At 27.1% G+C, this 15320-nt stretch overlaps 2 protein-coding genes across 2 annotated transcripts; both read right to left on the reverse strand.

Moving 5' to 3' along the window:
• Positions 1-921: 921 nt before the first annotated feature.
• Positions 922-1599, reverse strand: LOC129290064 (F-box/FBD/LRR-repeat protein At5g56420-like; the record flags this gene model as incomplete). The annotated part of the gene is made up of 2 exons (XM_054926776.1): positions 922-1080; positions 1273-1599. Coding segments are annotated over 2 exons (390 nt in total), but the record flags the coding sequence as incomplete, so codon positions are not given.
• Positions 1467-2102, reverse strand: LOC129290201 (F-box/FBD/LRR-repeat protein At1g16930-like). The gene has a single exon (XM_054926916.1). It carries the CDS (start codon positions 1984-1986, stop codon positions 1606-1608), a length of 381 nt encoding a protein of 126 aa, XP_054782891.1. The 5' UTR covers positions 1987-2102; the 3' UTR covers positions 1467-1605.
• Positions 2103-15320: the final 13218 nt, after the last annotated feature.

Genomic DNA, 15320 nt, shown 5'->3' on the forward strand with positions numbered 1-15320 from the left:
TCTTGACAAGTCATCAAATAATAGGGAGAAGAAATAGATATTTGAAGAAAGGAATTTTTGCTCCCTTAAAAAATAGTTCAGAAAAAAATTTATTCTATTTAAAAGTATATAATGTCTAGCGCTCCTTAAAAAAAGTACAGAAAAAATTGGACCTTAACTCTCAATTTGGTTTTCATTTTTCTTACTATTAGATTGACTTTTAAATTTAATCTGCTTTGTCATTGAAAAAAAGTGGACCTCAGGCTCTCATCAGGCTTACATATTTACATATCGTCTATCAACAACTCCTCACATCAATTAGAAACCCAAATAAGCCTGGCAAGAAGAGCAAAGTAAAACTCATTGAAGAATGCTTGATGACAATAATGGTGAAGTTTGAAGAGCAACAAGAAGCACCAATGAGAGTTTGAAGAGTGATCTTTTATTTCTTAAATGGACAATAATGGAATATAACAAAATTGATGAGGATAAATTAGTTCAGAAATTTGTCTCCCCTATAACAAAACCTCAAATTGAAGAGGACCAAAATAAATTAGTCAGTTTCAATAATCAAATCAATGGTAAAGCTAGAAACCGCTTCACTACTAAATTCAATTTTAGTCTCATGCTCCCATCATTATTATGAAAAGTGAGAGATTATATTTTGCATACTCACATTAATTAATACAAGAGTAAATTTATAAAAAAAATAATTTCGAAAAGCACTAAATATCTTATACGTAGAACAAGTTTAGTTGACAAAAAAAGTCTGATAATTTGGATAAGAAGAAGGATATATATCATATGAATTAAACAAAAGTCAAAAAGCTGCACAGCCCATATATAAAGATTATCTTCTCACATATAGCATAAACACACTAAAACAAGCTCCATGAAGTGTCCAGCGTAAAATGTTGTCCAGATATATAGTCAAAAGGGAAATAAGCCAAAATAAAATCAAGAAACACGACACAAGCAACAAAATCATTTTACATTTCAGAAATTTAATGGAATAGCAGCCTGCAATTCAATGAACCTCTAGGACATGATGATAATCTTCTGAGCATTTGGTGTTTCGAATCTACATCTTCCTTGGTAGAACTGTAAATGGAAATGTTTCTCAAATTTGATTTTTTTATGAAAAATTACGACAAATTAATCTTTACAAAAATTGTGAAGATTAAAATTTTATAATGACTGGATTAGAATTAAGTCAAAATTACGAACAAATTATAAGAACTAATTGATTAGTTTTTCTCAAAAAATCACTACTCTATAAATTATTATCAGTACCTTAATCCGAAGAAGCCTAACATCACTAAAAGCTGCCAACGGAATCGAAGATAGTTCAACTTCTGCCGACACCAAATGTTCAAACCTTCCAATCCTGGGGTAGTTGAAACCTTTAAAAGGAGCAGACCATGATTTTAATACCAGGTCCTCAAGAAGAGCACATCCATTAAGGATATTAGCCGCAGATTCAGCATTTGAAAATAGAACTTTCACCAGATGCAATACTTTGAGTGAAGGCAAATTAACAGATCGAGCAGTCAGCTTAACCTGAGCCAACTTTAAAATCTTAATGGTACTGCTGTGGAAAATGCAAGCAGGCACATCAACGTGACTTTAAGAATTTAAATCTGCAAAACACAGCTCGAGATGCTCCACTTTACAATTTATCAGAAAGTTAACCCACAGATTAGTCCTGATAGGAGGCACTTGGAATATCTGACACTTGAGACGAAACATGTTTATGGGTTTGGGATGGGACAAGAACAAGACTGCATCTACAAACTGAATGAAAGAATCAAGAGTAGCAAAGCCAGTGTCATGAATATCAAGAGCGGGCATTGCCAGCCATAGCCGAGTCCACCTCTTGGACAAGATCAAGCTCGTGGCTATGGCTTCTTTTATGGGAAGAAAAGATAGGACGTGGTGAAGCAGAGGGTCTGGCAAGCTGCTAATCCTATCACTCTCTCCTCCTTGTTCAGGCGCTAATTTTGCCATGCCGTACGTCGTGGCTTCGCCGGATGAGTAAAATTACGGGACAGATGTTTCACAGAATGAAGCTTACTTGGAGACCGGAGGCTACGACGCGTTGAAGGCGATGACTTTGGAGTACAATCATGCTCTTGGTGCTGGCTACCTTTCCCCCAAGTACTGAAGAACTTTAAAATAATGGAAGAATGACGATTCGCTTTAGAAATCTGGAAAGTTGATTCTTCCTGGATAAGTAATTACTCCCTTTGATTTGAAAATATAATACATTTTTAAACAAATTTTACCTTTAAAAATATAATTATTTATTTTTGAATTAATTTTATATTTTTTATTTATTTTTATTTAATAAGATATTTCACTCTAAAATAAATCTAAAATAATTTATTCAATAATGACATTTTAAAAAAATAATAATTACATTTTAAAAAATTAAAAATATTTTATATTTTTAAACAGAAAGAGTGAGCAGTATTACAAGACTATCTTCCTCCTAGAAAAAAAATTTGAAAATTTAATTTCATAACAAATTTTATATCTTTTCAAGTATATCTTCATTTAATATTTTATACAAGAGTTTTGTAAATGATAGTTGAAATTTTAATACATTACTTTTTAAAAAAATGATAAATGAAGTTGCAGTATCATTAAAAGATAATTGTAAAAATTATTCAATACTTTATATTTTGGATTAAACAATTCTTTTAGAAGATGTTTTATGTTATAATTTGGAAGAAGTATTAAATATGATTTTTTTGAAAGAATTATAAAATATAAAAATATATTTCTTTAATCAAGTAATACAAAGAAATTGTTGTTTTTCATGTTAATTGTCTAATGTCTGAAATTAGATTTAATGATGCAACTATATTTTATGCCCATGCGGTACGGGGGATATTAATCCTAAGTTACAGTATAAGGGTAGTATAGAGAAGGGAAGATTTCAAAAAGTTCAATTCTTTAAAAAAAATAAAATCTTGAAAATTTTAAATATAAATAAAATGAAGAAAAGAAGTAACTAAGTAAAAATTATTTAAAAATTTAAAAACATACATATCTATACAATAATTTGTTATATTTTATAATTCGTTGTATGTGTCTTAAAAAATTAAATAGGAGTACATTCTAATGTAAAATTTATAACCCATGAGCTATGTATTATAGTCGTGAATAACGAATAAATATGGATTGAGCTCACCAAGTTACTCATTTATGCTTTGTTTTTTTTGGGCGCCCAAACATTTGAACCTGACTGGTTTAAGTCTTAAAAATGGGGCTCTAACTCAAGTTTAAGTAACCTATTTAAACTTGTATTTATTTTAAACTTAAAAAATTGAGCTATTTAAATTTTTAGATTAAATTTAAAATTTAAAATATGTGTTTGTATTTTAAAATTATGATTTATTTACTTATTTTGGATTTAAGAACATTATAATTTATATTTTAGATCATGAATATATAATATTATAATGTCAAACTAAAATTTTAAAAAAATAAAGATAAGATGACAAAAAAAGGCTTCTAGGTGTGGCCTTTAACTCAATAAGGATCAAACTTGAAGAAATTGTTAATCTTAATGTAAAAGGCTTTTAAGAGCTTGAACCTATGAAGGCCAAGCTTATAAGAGTGGAGCCAACTAGTTTCAACTCTATTTATTAGAAATTATTTTAAAATTATTTTTTTATTTTTTTATCACTCAATATCTTAAGAAATTTGAGAGTATTATTTATTAAATGTGATTATATATTTTATGACTTGAATGAATTCGAGATCCTAGAGATATATATTAGCTTATTTTTATGATAATTTATTACTCTTCTATATACTTAAAAGTACAAAAGATTTATTTTATTTTACAATTTGTTGCATTTTACATGTTGAAAAATATAAGCATCAAATCAAATTTTTTTTTTTTAAAACATACTAGCTGTGTTTATGGGAGAGATTCTTTCAATCTTACTACTGTTGTGGGTTAGCTTGCGTAAAGGCTTTAAAAGTTTAAATTATTATGAACGATTTACCAGAATGAATTATGAATTATTGATGGTGATTTTTTAAGTTAAAACTCATGCTAAACATTCTTGTAATTCTAGTAATACTATAATTAAAAACTAAAAAGAGATTTAACGTAAAGATTCATTTCCTTTTTATTTGTTTATAGACATTATATGGGTGCGTATCTTTATGAAAAATTTGTGCTTCAATAGACTGTGACTCTTATATTATATTCAATGTACAATCTACTTTTAATAGAGTCATTATATATTGCAATATTTCTTTTACTAAATTTTGTCGGTCGTCTCTTCTAAAATAAGAGCATATACATTAAAACCCAAATTTAAATGGCTTAATATAATATAATATGAGATCAAATAATTAATGGAGAAAAGAAGAAAGGAAAGTCATTCATGTGAAATTCACAAAATAATAAATCTCATCCACATATATCTATTTTCATTTAAATCAAACAAAACATAATTCAAGAAGACATGATTATTCTTAGAAAAATAAGATAAAAAATTGATTAATAAGTCATAATATTGAAATCACATTAATGCACAATTAATAATTGTATAGAATGTAATAACTTATATGAAATTAATTTGAAAATAAACCAATAAATCTAAAAATATGAAGTGGAAAGTGAGATCAAATACTCACCCAATGTATTTATATATTTTTATACAATACAAGCTTGAGACAAATAAAACATAAATAAATATATATATATTTTACTTATTTGTAGAGCTTATAATATATTTAATTTTATCAAAAATACTATAACACAATTTTTCCCGGTGTAAAACTTTCTGGTAATAGAGTTAAGAAAGATGGACAAACTTTTACTTTTAAGGAATTTTTTGGCTTATGAACAGAAAATATTACTCAGAAAAAGTAATTTTAAAAATATATCTGGTTTCAAAACAACACATTTATTATTTGTTATCCATGTAGCAAATATATGATAAGTTATTTTAATAATAACTTTGTATTTTTTTACAATTTATTACTTTTGTGCTTACTAAAAGTATAAACATCTTATTTTATTTTTAAGGAATTTTTTGGCTTATAAACAGAAAATATTACTCAGAAAAATTAATTTTAAAAAATATGTCTGGTTTCAAAACAACACATTTATTATTTGTTATCCATGTAGCAAATATATGATAAGTTATTTTAATAATAACTTTGTATTTTTTACAATTTATTACTTTTGTGCATACTAAAAGTATAAACATCTTATTTTATTTTTAAATTATTTATCCAGAAAAAAATTAAAAATTGATTTGAAAATTATTAAAATAAAAAATATATCAATATGATATCTTAAAAATATAACATAAGCATGTTCTTGAAAAAATTATGATTTGGAAAAAAAAAAAGATAAGCATGATAACAAAATTTAAAAACAAGTGAAACAAAACATTACAAGCATACAATACTATTGATTTTGCTGTTCCGTAAAACAATAAAAACTATTTTATTTTATTATATATATATATATATATAAGATAAGATATCAAATTGTAACATTAAAAAGTTACTCCATAATTACTTCATCAAGTACAAGTAATAAGTCATGTTCATGGTTTCTTTGGAAGTAAGTTTCATTGTCTGTCTATATTTGATTTTGAATTAAATAAAATCACCATTGCATAACTTTTCACTTCCCAAAATGTTGATTTTGGCACTTAATTAATATAATCATTGATCTCTATAATTTTTTCAAGTTTTGTTACTTTGTTTTTAGTGCTCTAGACTACTATAGTTTTGTCTGCAATGTTATTTTCTTTATTTTTAAATATGCTTAGAGAGATGATGATGATCACTACCCAAAAAAACATCAGATTAGCAATGAAATATTTCTATCAGTAAAAATACTGCATCCCTAATTAAATTATTTCATGATGAATGGATATTACCATGTAGTTATTCGAATAAATAAAATTTACCAAAAATGGATTTAATTTTAAAAACTTAATTTTGGGCTATAATTTCTAGAAAATAAAGAAAATCAATAATGTTAGTTGAAATTAAATAAAATTATTTAAGGTATTTTGCCAACCTAGCATATTATAAATGTTAAAAAATATTATTATAAAAATTTATTTAAGCAAAATATATAAACTTAACTTAATATTTTGAATTTTAGGAAAGTCATGAAAAAAAAAAAAAAGAGAAGGAGAAGAAGAAGAAGGAAGGAAGGAAAGATAAAAGAAGAAGAAAAAGAAGAAAAGGGTATCAGATTAAATAAAAATAAAAAGGGCTACCGCCCAATACCCACAACACACCTAAACCCATATGCTTTTAGCTTTTAATCAAAGTGGCACGAATCACCAATTCCACTTTAAAGCTTCAGCTTCCTTTTCCCAAGTTGCATGTGGGTTCCTCTTGCACAACGGTGTCCGCCATTATCAAGTGTAACGACTCTTAATCCGCCATTATCATGAATTTAGAATTAGGGCAGAGGGTAAGTATTGAGTTTTAAGAAGTGAGTATTGGAAATAAATTACTATTTAAATTCTAAGAAAAATTTCAATTAAGAATCATGAAGGAAACTTAATTATTTGTAAGTTTCAAAATTTTTGAAATTCAGTTTAGTCCACGAGAGAAAATTTAAATTTCAATGGTGAAGAGGTCAAAATACTTTTCATTTATTATGCAAAATTATTAGTTGTTAATTTTTTTACTTTATTTGTTAATTTATAAATATAAGTTACAAATTACATGAGTTGACATGTCAATTTTAAGCAACAACATCAGTTATTAAATTACTAACTTTACTTATTGATTTATTAATAATATCAGTTGTAAATTATTGATATATTTTATAGTTTACTAACATCAATTGTAAATTATTAACAAGTCTTGTAATTTACAATTAGTAATTTATAACTTATATTAGTGAATTAGCAAATTAACAACTAATATTACTAATTATCTGACAAATGAATATAATTTACAAGTGATATCGACAAATTAAAAAGTAAAGTAAGAAAATTAACAATTAATGATTCTGTATAACAAGCAAAGGTATTTTGATCTTTTCACCTTTTTTTGGACCCACCAGTATTTAAGGGCCTATTTGGTTTCTGTTCTCATTTTTTGTTTTTAAAAACTATTTTGCAATATACTTTTTTAAATTTATTTTTAAAACAAACTAAAATAAAAATTCATTTGATTATGTCAAAAAATAATTTTAGAATTAAAGAAATAGATTGATCGTGATGATTATAGGCAACTAATAAAAAAAAAATTAATCAAGGTAACTATAATTTTTAGTAATCGAATGTAGTGTATTTAAAAAAATAAACAAAATGAAAACAAAAACAATTCTAAAAACAACTAAATGAAAAGACTTATTCAAATAAATTTTAAAATTTTTCTATTTTCAAAAAATAAAAATAATTTTTAAAAAACAGAAAACAAACTAGCTCTAAGTTTTTTTTCATGATTTTTAACTAAAATTCTCCTTAAATTTTATGGATTTAAATTTTTTATATTTCTTAATTTGTTGATTTGAAATTAGGGTTTTAACAACGACTGAAAATTCTATCACTAATTTTCATAATATCTTATTCTAATTTAGTGATAGAATTTAAAATAAAAAATTCCATCACAAAGCTCTCATAATAATTCTATCACTAATTCCTTCACAAATTATTTTTAATTTAATTTTATTATTTATAATATATATTTATATATAATTTATTATTATGATATAAATAAATATTTTAAAAAAATTAAAATTTAAAATACGTTATTATTTTAAATTATTTTTATATCATTAATAATAATTTAAATTTTATACTTAATTATTTGTATTTAAAAAAAATATTAATATATAAAATTTTAAAAATTTAGAATCTTATATATTATATAGATTCAAATTATAATATAATATACAATGATAATAAAATATTTTTCAATTTAATATTAAATTTATTATTGAAAATAATTTTTTAAAAATAAAATATAATAGAAATAATTATTATATATAAATTAATTTTGTTCATGTTAATAAATAAATATAATTATAAAAAATAAATAAAATTTAATAATATATTTATTAAAATATGTGTGTGTGATTAAATATTATATATTTGATTTATCAATTAAGATTGAATATTCCTTTCAACTCAATTGGTCATAAGTTGAATGCAAAGGTAATAAGAGGTGTGAGGTTGTGAGCTCGAGTTTGTCCAAGGCACAATAGAAAATAATAATATTTGATATAAAAGTGACAAATGATGTGGCAGTGACGTGGTTGGAAGGTGGCATTGATTCACCGGCGTGACATGGCAATGATGTTTTGATCAACCTAAAAATTTGAGACTGAATAACTTTGTTAAAAAATTTGTGACAGATTAGTGACAGAATGCTTCACAAAGTTAAAATAGCTTATCCTTATTTAGTAATGAATGTAAATATTCTGTTACTTATTTTGTCGCGAACTCATATAGTGATGGAATTTTCACTGATTAGTGACAGACAATTCCACCACTAATTAGATGTTTTTTTATATTGTGATTTGCTATGGGCACCGATTAAACTAGAAGTTAATGATTGATTTGGGTTGAGTGAAGTATAATTGAAGTCCCAATGGTTGAGTTTTGGGGTTTAAGCTTGAAATTAGAATTTAAAATTTTAGATGAAACCTTGGAGTTGAGATTTGGGAATTTTATTGTTTCTAATTTAATTATTGCTTGTACTTATATTTGTTAGAAATTGATTATGGGGTCACAAGTCTGAATGATTTTTCTATTTATGGAAGAATTAATGTGAATTTTTTTTACTATTTTTGATGTGAATAATTTGGACATTGTTTCGGTGATAATTTTTTACATTTAAGAACTTTATATAATAAGAATCTTTTGTTTAAAATTTCATGGTGATTGAATTTTGATTTGAGTTGTTGTTGAGTACTCAAGATTTGCTCAAAAAAGGAATTTTTTGACGTAATTTTGAAATTTGAAAGTTGTAGGCTTTTTAATGGTTAATCTTAAAAGTGATTTGAGAATGAATAAAAGGTCAAAAGAAGCTTAAAATTGTGAAATTCATTTGACTTCTTGAATTAAAATTCTAAAAGAATAATTGAGAATTTGAGGATGAATTTTGAAGGTGAATATAATGGGCATTGAATCTCAATTTGAGAAATTGAGGACTTTTATAAATTAGAGTTTGTATTAGAAATTTATAATTATAACATATTAGTTGAGGTTGAGATAAATTGGATTTGGAATTAAAAAAATTGACATTTAGATGAATTTTGAGAGTTTGGAATTTAGAGTTAATTTAATTTGATTGTTTTAACCTTGTTTTAATTAACTGTGATACAAATTATATAAATTTGCAATTGTAAAAGATATTTGACAACGCAATGCTTGATATTGTTCAGCTAAGGCGAGAGGTAACAATATTTTTTTCTTTAATACTGAAAAATTGCTATTTTATATCATTACATATGTAACTACACTGAAAATACAGTGCCCGCTGAAAGCCTGTTTGACTGATTTTGTGAACTGAAAGTATCTAATGTGGACAATCATAAATTTAAAAGTATTTTTAATTCTTATTAAAATTTTTGAATTATTACAATTTTCCTTTTGGTTTTGTTTCTGTGCAAGTAATTTAAGAGCATTTTCAAGTTTGATTGGGCTGGCATCTCTGTTTTTTTTTTGGGTAATAGGCTGGCATTTATATAGACTAAGATTTCAAGCCTACTAGTATATCAAAGCTGGCCCATGTATGAGGATCATAGCAAAACGTTATTTTCGAGGGTGGGACTCTTTTTGTCCAATTCAAGAATAATTTAATATGTTGAGATACGCATTAGTTGATAATATAATTTTAGTTAAAATTATGCATCCCAATAATACTCATCAAATACACTTAACACTTTATAATTTTTTTAAAATAAAAATAATAAATTTTTAAAAATACCCTTCATTTAAAGAGAGAATATAATAAGCAAGGAATGGCAAATAATATTAAAAAATAATATTTAATGAAACTTTATTTTATTAAATTGTTTTGTATTTTTAGATACTGAATCATCTTACAATTTATCTTGTAAATTGGGATAGAGTGAGTATCATATACTAATAAAAAAAAAAAAACAGATAAAAGACCACTGGGGCCTTGGATGAGCTTCAACATTGGTCATATAAATTTGAGGTATTGATGTGCACTAATGCAACAATGATTATAAATGATTGATATGAGTTGTGCGTCCCAAGTAGTTTGTCTGGTAACCAAAACCTTAGTCTTTGTACTAATTGTGGGTTAGTTTGCGTAAAGGCTTTGAAAGTTTAAATTCTTAGGAAGGGTTTATAAGAATGACCATTATTAATTATTGATGGTAATTTTTGAAGTTAAAACTCATGTTACCTAAATTTGCAATGTAGTCTGTCCACTCAAGCTTGATGTGTTAAACATCCTTGTAATTCTGGTGATACTATAATTAAGAATATCATATTGTAACTTCAAAAAGTTACTCTACTTACTTCATCAAGTACAAGTCATGTTCATAGTTTCTGAGAAGGATGCTGATGATCTATTTCTAATGTCATTAATTATCTGTATCATTAATTTTATCTGATCTGAATTCGATGCTTTCGGGGTAAGTTTCATTGTCTGTCTACGTTTGATTCTGAATGAAATTAAATCACCAATGCATAACTTCTCACTTCCCAAAGTATTGAGTTAGGTATTTAATTAATTACTAGCTAGTTAATGAAAGTTTAAAAGCAAACGAAGAGGTATAATGACTTGGTGATGAACTTTTCATAGATCAAAAGGCCTTCATTGATTATGGGTTTCAAAGTTGCATCACCCTCATCACTTTTCCTCTGTATGTGTGTGTCACTTTATAAACACCACTTCTTCACATATAAACCCAAAACTTAAAGTTTAACGGCAAACAAGGAGGCATAAAGCCTTGGTACTATACTATTTTTATTAATTGCGAGATATGAGATAAGGGCTGCGTCATCTTTTCAGGTTTTACTTTCTACATATAAAATGGTCTATAGCATCCTCTATTAAACTAGTAGAGAATGATCTAACATCCACTAGTACTTTAGGACTTTCGGTTCTTCATGATAATGGCTACATCTAAAAACTAGAAGCAGATTTCTTTGACTCTGATAGTAGACAAGAAGAAAAATAAAGTACTGTATGCTGAAGCAGGGAAAGACTTCGTTGATGTTCTCTTAAACATCTTTACATTGACCACTTTCTAAACTTCTCATGAGTAAGGACTTCGTTGATGTTCTCTTAAGCATCTTTACAGCCCTCTTGGGAACTCTTTCTAAACTTCTCATGAGTAAGGACTGTTCTGTGCAGCCTTGCAACTTTAACTGCATAGCCTCATTACGTTGAAGTGTAGGAAATCTGGATTCAGAGTATTTTATTTCAAATAATGATAAAGAATTGTTTGTGAAAATGATGAATCCAATGGCAACAATGTTCTTGAAATCTGGTTTGTGACTTTGGCAACACACAGCTCTCAAATTGCTTTGTTGGCTATCTTTGTAAAACCGCATGTTTCATTACTTCTGATGATCTGTTAGTGATGCCTTGCGGTATGAATTCTACCTTGTGGGCACTACAGAATTTTGGAATTGAATATGTTTCTGAGGGATTCACAATGAATGTCAACCAGAAAGAGTTTAGAATTATAGAGTATTTTCTATTGATGTCCTTTCCATTTTGCTAAGATTATATTATTAATATGAAGCCTTTACATTTTGATCTCCTCAAGTTGTCGTTCTGGTCAGATAATAAAACAGGGTTTTGAGTGTATAATGGTAGCTTGCAGCCTCTGAATAGTTTATTGCTATTTATAGAGTCTGTGCAAAACCCTAGGTACAATAAACCTGCCATGTGGGTAAGGAGATTTATTTGACCAAAAATATATAAATAGATTTTTCATTATTTTACTCGAGATACATATAGAATAAGTCTTTGGGTTCTTTCTATTTATATACCTTTCCTTCATTCCAATTTTATTTGATACATGACTTCTCACTCTTTACTTGCACTTTATCTCAATATTTATCTACCTTGAGATAAAATCTAAACTCACTCTTTTCAATTTCAATTTATCTAAAAGCCTTATCTCTATTAGTGAATTTAACAACAGATCTTACTTTGTTAGTAAAATCTACATAAAGTTTTCTCCTAGAAACACTTAATAACCTGATAGAATGAATCACAAATCACCAAAAGGTCAATCATTACTTATAAAGGCTTCAACTGAAGGAAGTTAGTGGAATGTTTCTGAACAAGGAGCATATTGAATATAGATTTTAAAACTTCAAGGGAGGTGATTGATTTTACTTTTCTAGGTTTTCTTCTCCCACGGATTTCTGTTCTAGTATATATTGTTGTAATTGTTTTCCAAATTTGTATTGTTCATCATAATATGATTTTGTAGTGTTTCATTAGGCCAATACATAGGAGTAATTGAAAAGTATGACACTCCAGAAAGACTGCTGTAGAACAAGTCCTCATCTTTTGCTCAGCTTGTTACAGAGTACACGCTGAGGTCTCGCTCCAATCTTCATCAAGGAACAAGTAAATGAGTAGTAATGGTATATCACTGGACACACTTTTTTATGACAAAAAAATTGAAAAATGAACCACAATATTTTTGATTTATGAGAGTTACAACTTGCTAACTTTATAATTTACGTTGATATATTGAGCATCCTATTAATTTTCTTACATTTTTGTTGTTCTGAACTTTTGATTGTGATAATGAAATATAATTGCTCTAACAAGCTTAACCTTCAAGATCTTATACAGTAAGCACGCTCTCCTTCATGGACTTCAAAATAGAAGAAGTTAAAGCAGAGGTTATATCCAAAATCACCTTAAACACTATCCAGCTAAGAGGGGGGCTGTGTTTTAAGTTTTACGGAGAGATTATTTTAGTCTTTGTACGAGTTGTGGGTTAGCATGATATTACATGGGTGTTAAACATTCTTGTAATTCTAGTAATCCTATAATTAATAATATCAGATTGTAACTTTAAAAAGTTACTCTAGTAACTTCAGCAAGTACAAGCAGCAAGTCATTTTTAGGGTTTATGAGAAGGATGTTGATCACTGATGTCATTAATTGTCAGTTTCATCCATTTTATATGATCCGAATTTGATGCTTTGGGGGTAAAGAGTTTTGCATTTATCCTCCTTGGACTCTCTATCTATATTTGATTCTGAAAGAAATTAGATCACCAATGCATAACTTCTCACTTCTCAAACTGTTGATTTTGGTATTTAATTAATTACTTGTTAATGAAAGTTTAAAAGCAAACGAGGAGGTGCAAGGCCTTGGTAGCAAACTTTAACAAAGATCAAAGGCCCTCATTGATTATGGGTTTCATAGTTGCGTCATCCTTACCAATTTTCATCTCTTTCTCAATTAATTCATCATGCATCGGAGCCATGAAATTAGTCCATCACATATAAAGTTTAACAGCAAACAAAGAGGCACAACGCCTCGGTGCTATAGTATTTTTAGGAGACCAAAAGGTTGTTATTAATCATGAGATTAGGGCTGCATCATCTTTTCAGGTTTAACTCTACATATAAAATGATCTGTAGCATCGATCCATTGAATTAGTGTTTTAAGACTTTTGTCTCTTCATGATAATGACTTGAGTAGAAAATCAGATTCAGAAACAGATTTCTGTGACTCGCTCTGATCGTAGACAAGAAGAAAAATAGAGTACTGTTTGCTGAAGCAGGGAAGGACTTGGTTGATGTTGGCTTAAGCATCTTATTATTGCCCTTGCGAACTATTTCTAAACTCCTCATGAGTGAGGACTCATCTGTGCAGGCTTGCAAATTTAACTACATAATCTCGCTACTTGAAAGTGTAGAAAATCTGGATTCCAAGTATTTTATTTCAGATAGTTACAAGGGACTGTTGCTGAATCCAATGAACCCAATGAAAAAGTATTGTTGAAATGATGTAGTGTATGTCTTTGATGACAAGTAGCTCTCAAATTGCTTCACTAGCTATCTTCATGAAATCACATGTTTCATTGTTTTCAATGATCTGTTATTGATGCCTTGTGGCACGATTTCTACCCCGTGGGTGCTACAGAATTTGGGAATTGAACATGTTCCTAAGAGATTCAGTGAATGTCAACCAGAAAGAAGTTAGAAAAAATTACACTTAGATTCCTCATAAAGAATTTATTGCCAAAAGAGTCTAAGAAATTTACAAAATACTCACAAATATCAAATCTTACATATCTACAATTTGGCTAAGAGCATTTATAACCTAGGTTGCTTAGATATGGGTATGAGAATCCAATACATTATGGTATCACATGGCAATACAACAAGTTTTCAAAATTTTAGGATACAGGTATGGGGATATTTATAATTATAAAATATATTTCAACATTTTATAATATAAATATAGGTATTTTATTTTTAAACAAAAATTTTTAAAGTAATATAAGGATATTTACAACCATCAATCAAAATATTAAGTGTTTTTTTAAATTTTTAAGTGACATCATAAAATTTTTTGAAAAAAAAAAATCATATTAAAAATATTAAATATGAGATATGTATGAAATATCCTACAAGTATCATATTAGATAAGAATACGTTTACTTTTTTGAGCTGGCATTTAGCACTTGCAATTATAAGTTATATGTCACACCCCAAGATTTTAAGGAGTGACTGACACAGAATACCTACATAAACTACATCTCTTAAATTTTAACTCAAGAAATGCCTACTGCAATCATAAATGTATCTATCATACAGAGTGAAGTTATTTAATAAAATTTCTTTTATGATAACAAAACTCATAAATTTCCATAGAAATCCAACAACAACTTTCTTGAGAATAGAACTTTTCGAAAATATTGTAAGAACATTTTCACACAATATAGCAATAGTAAGCTCAACTCCTATCTACAGACCAACAATATAGGTAACCGAATAAAGATTCTAACCATAGCCTATATAGAGTATCTAAAACATTGTTTATAGAGATACAATATATAAATTATGATTGTACATCAAAATAGAGGTTAACCAAATGTAATAATCCAAAATTTTTAAATAAAATTAAAATATAAAATAATATTTTTAATTGTATTTATATTAATTTTTTAAAAAAATTTATTATTTTTATTAGGAAAGAACGTTGGTTTGGTGGAATTTTATTGATAATTTATATGCATCAGGTATAAGGTCACAAGGTGAGATCACTCTTTCAAAAAGAGAGATTTTTTTATGTCGGTTTCAGCTTTGCAAATTTACTATTTTGACCTCAAAAGCAATCGAATTTTGTCTCTTTCCTGGACCATT

The sequence above is a fragment of the Prosopis cineraria genome, unplaced genomic scaffold, assembly GCF_029017545.1.
Source record: "Prosopis cineraria cultivar Desert tree isolate PC_DT_omini unplaced genomic scaffold, ASM2901754v1 PC13, whole genome shotgun sequence".
In the NCBI taxonomy this organism is placed as follows: Eukaryota; Viridiplantae; Streptophyta; class Magnoliopsida; order Fabales; family Fabaceae; genus Prosopis; species Prosopis cineraria.

Bases quoted from the DNA above. Each gene is read 5' to 3' on its own strand.
- LOC129290201 (XM_054926916.1), bottom strand. From the start codon at position 1,986: ATGGCAAAATTAGCGCCTGAACAAGGAGGAGAGAGTGATAGGATTAGC.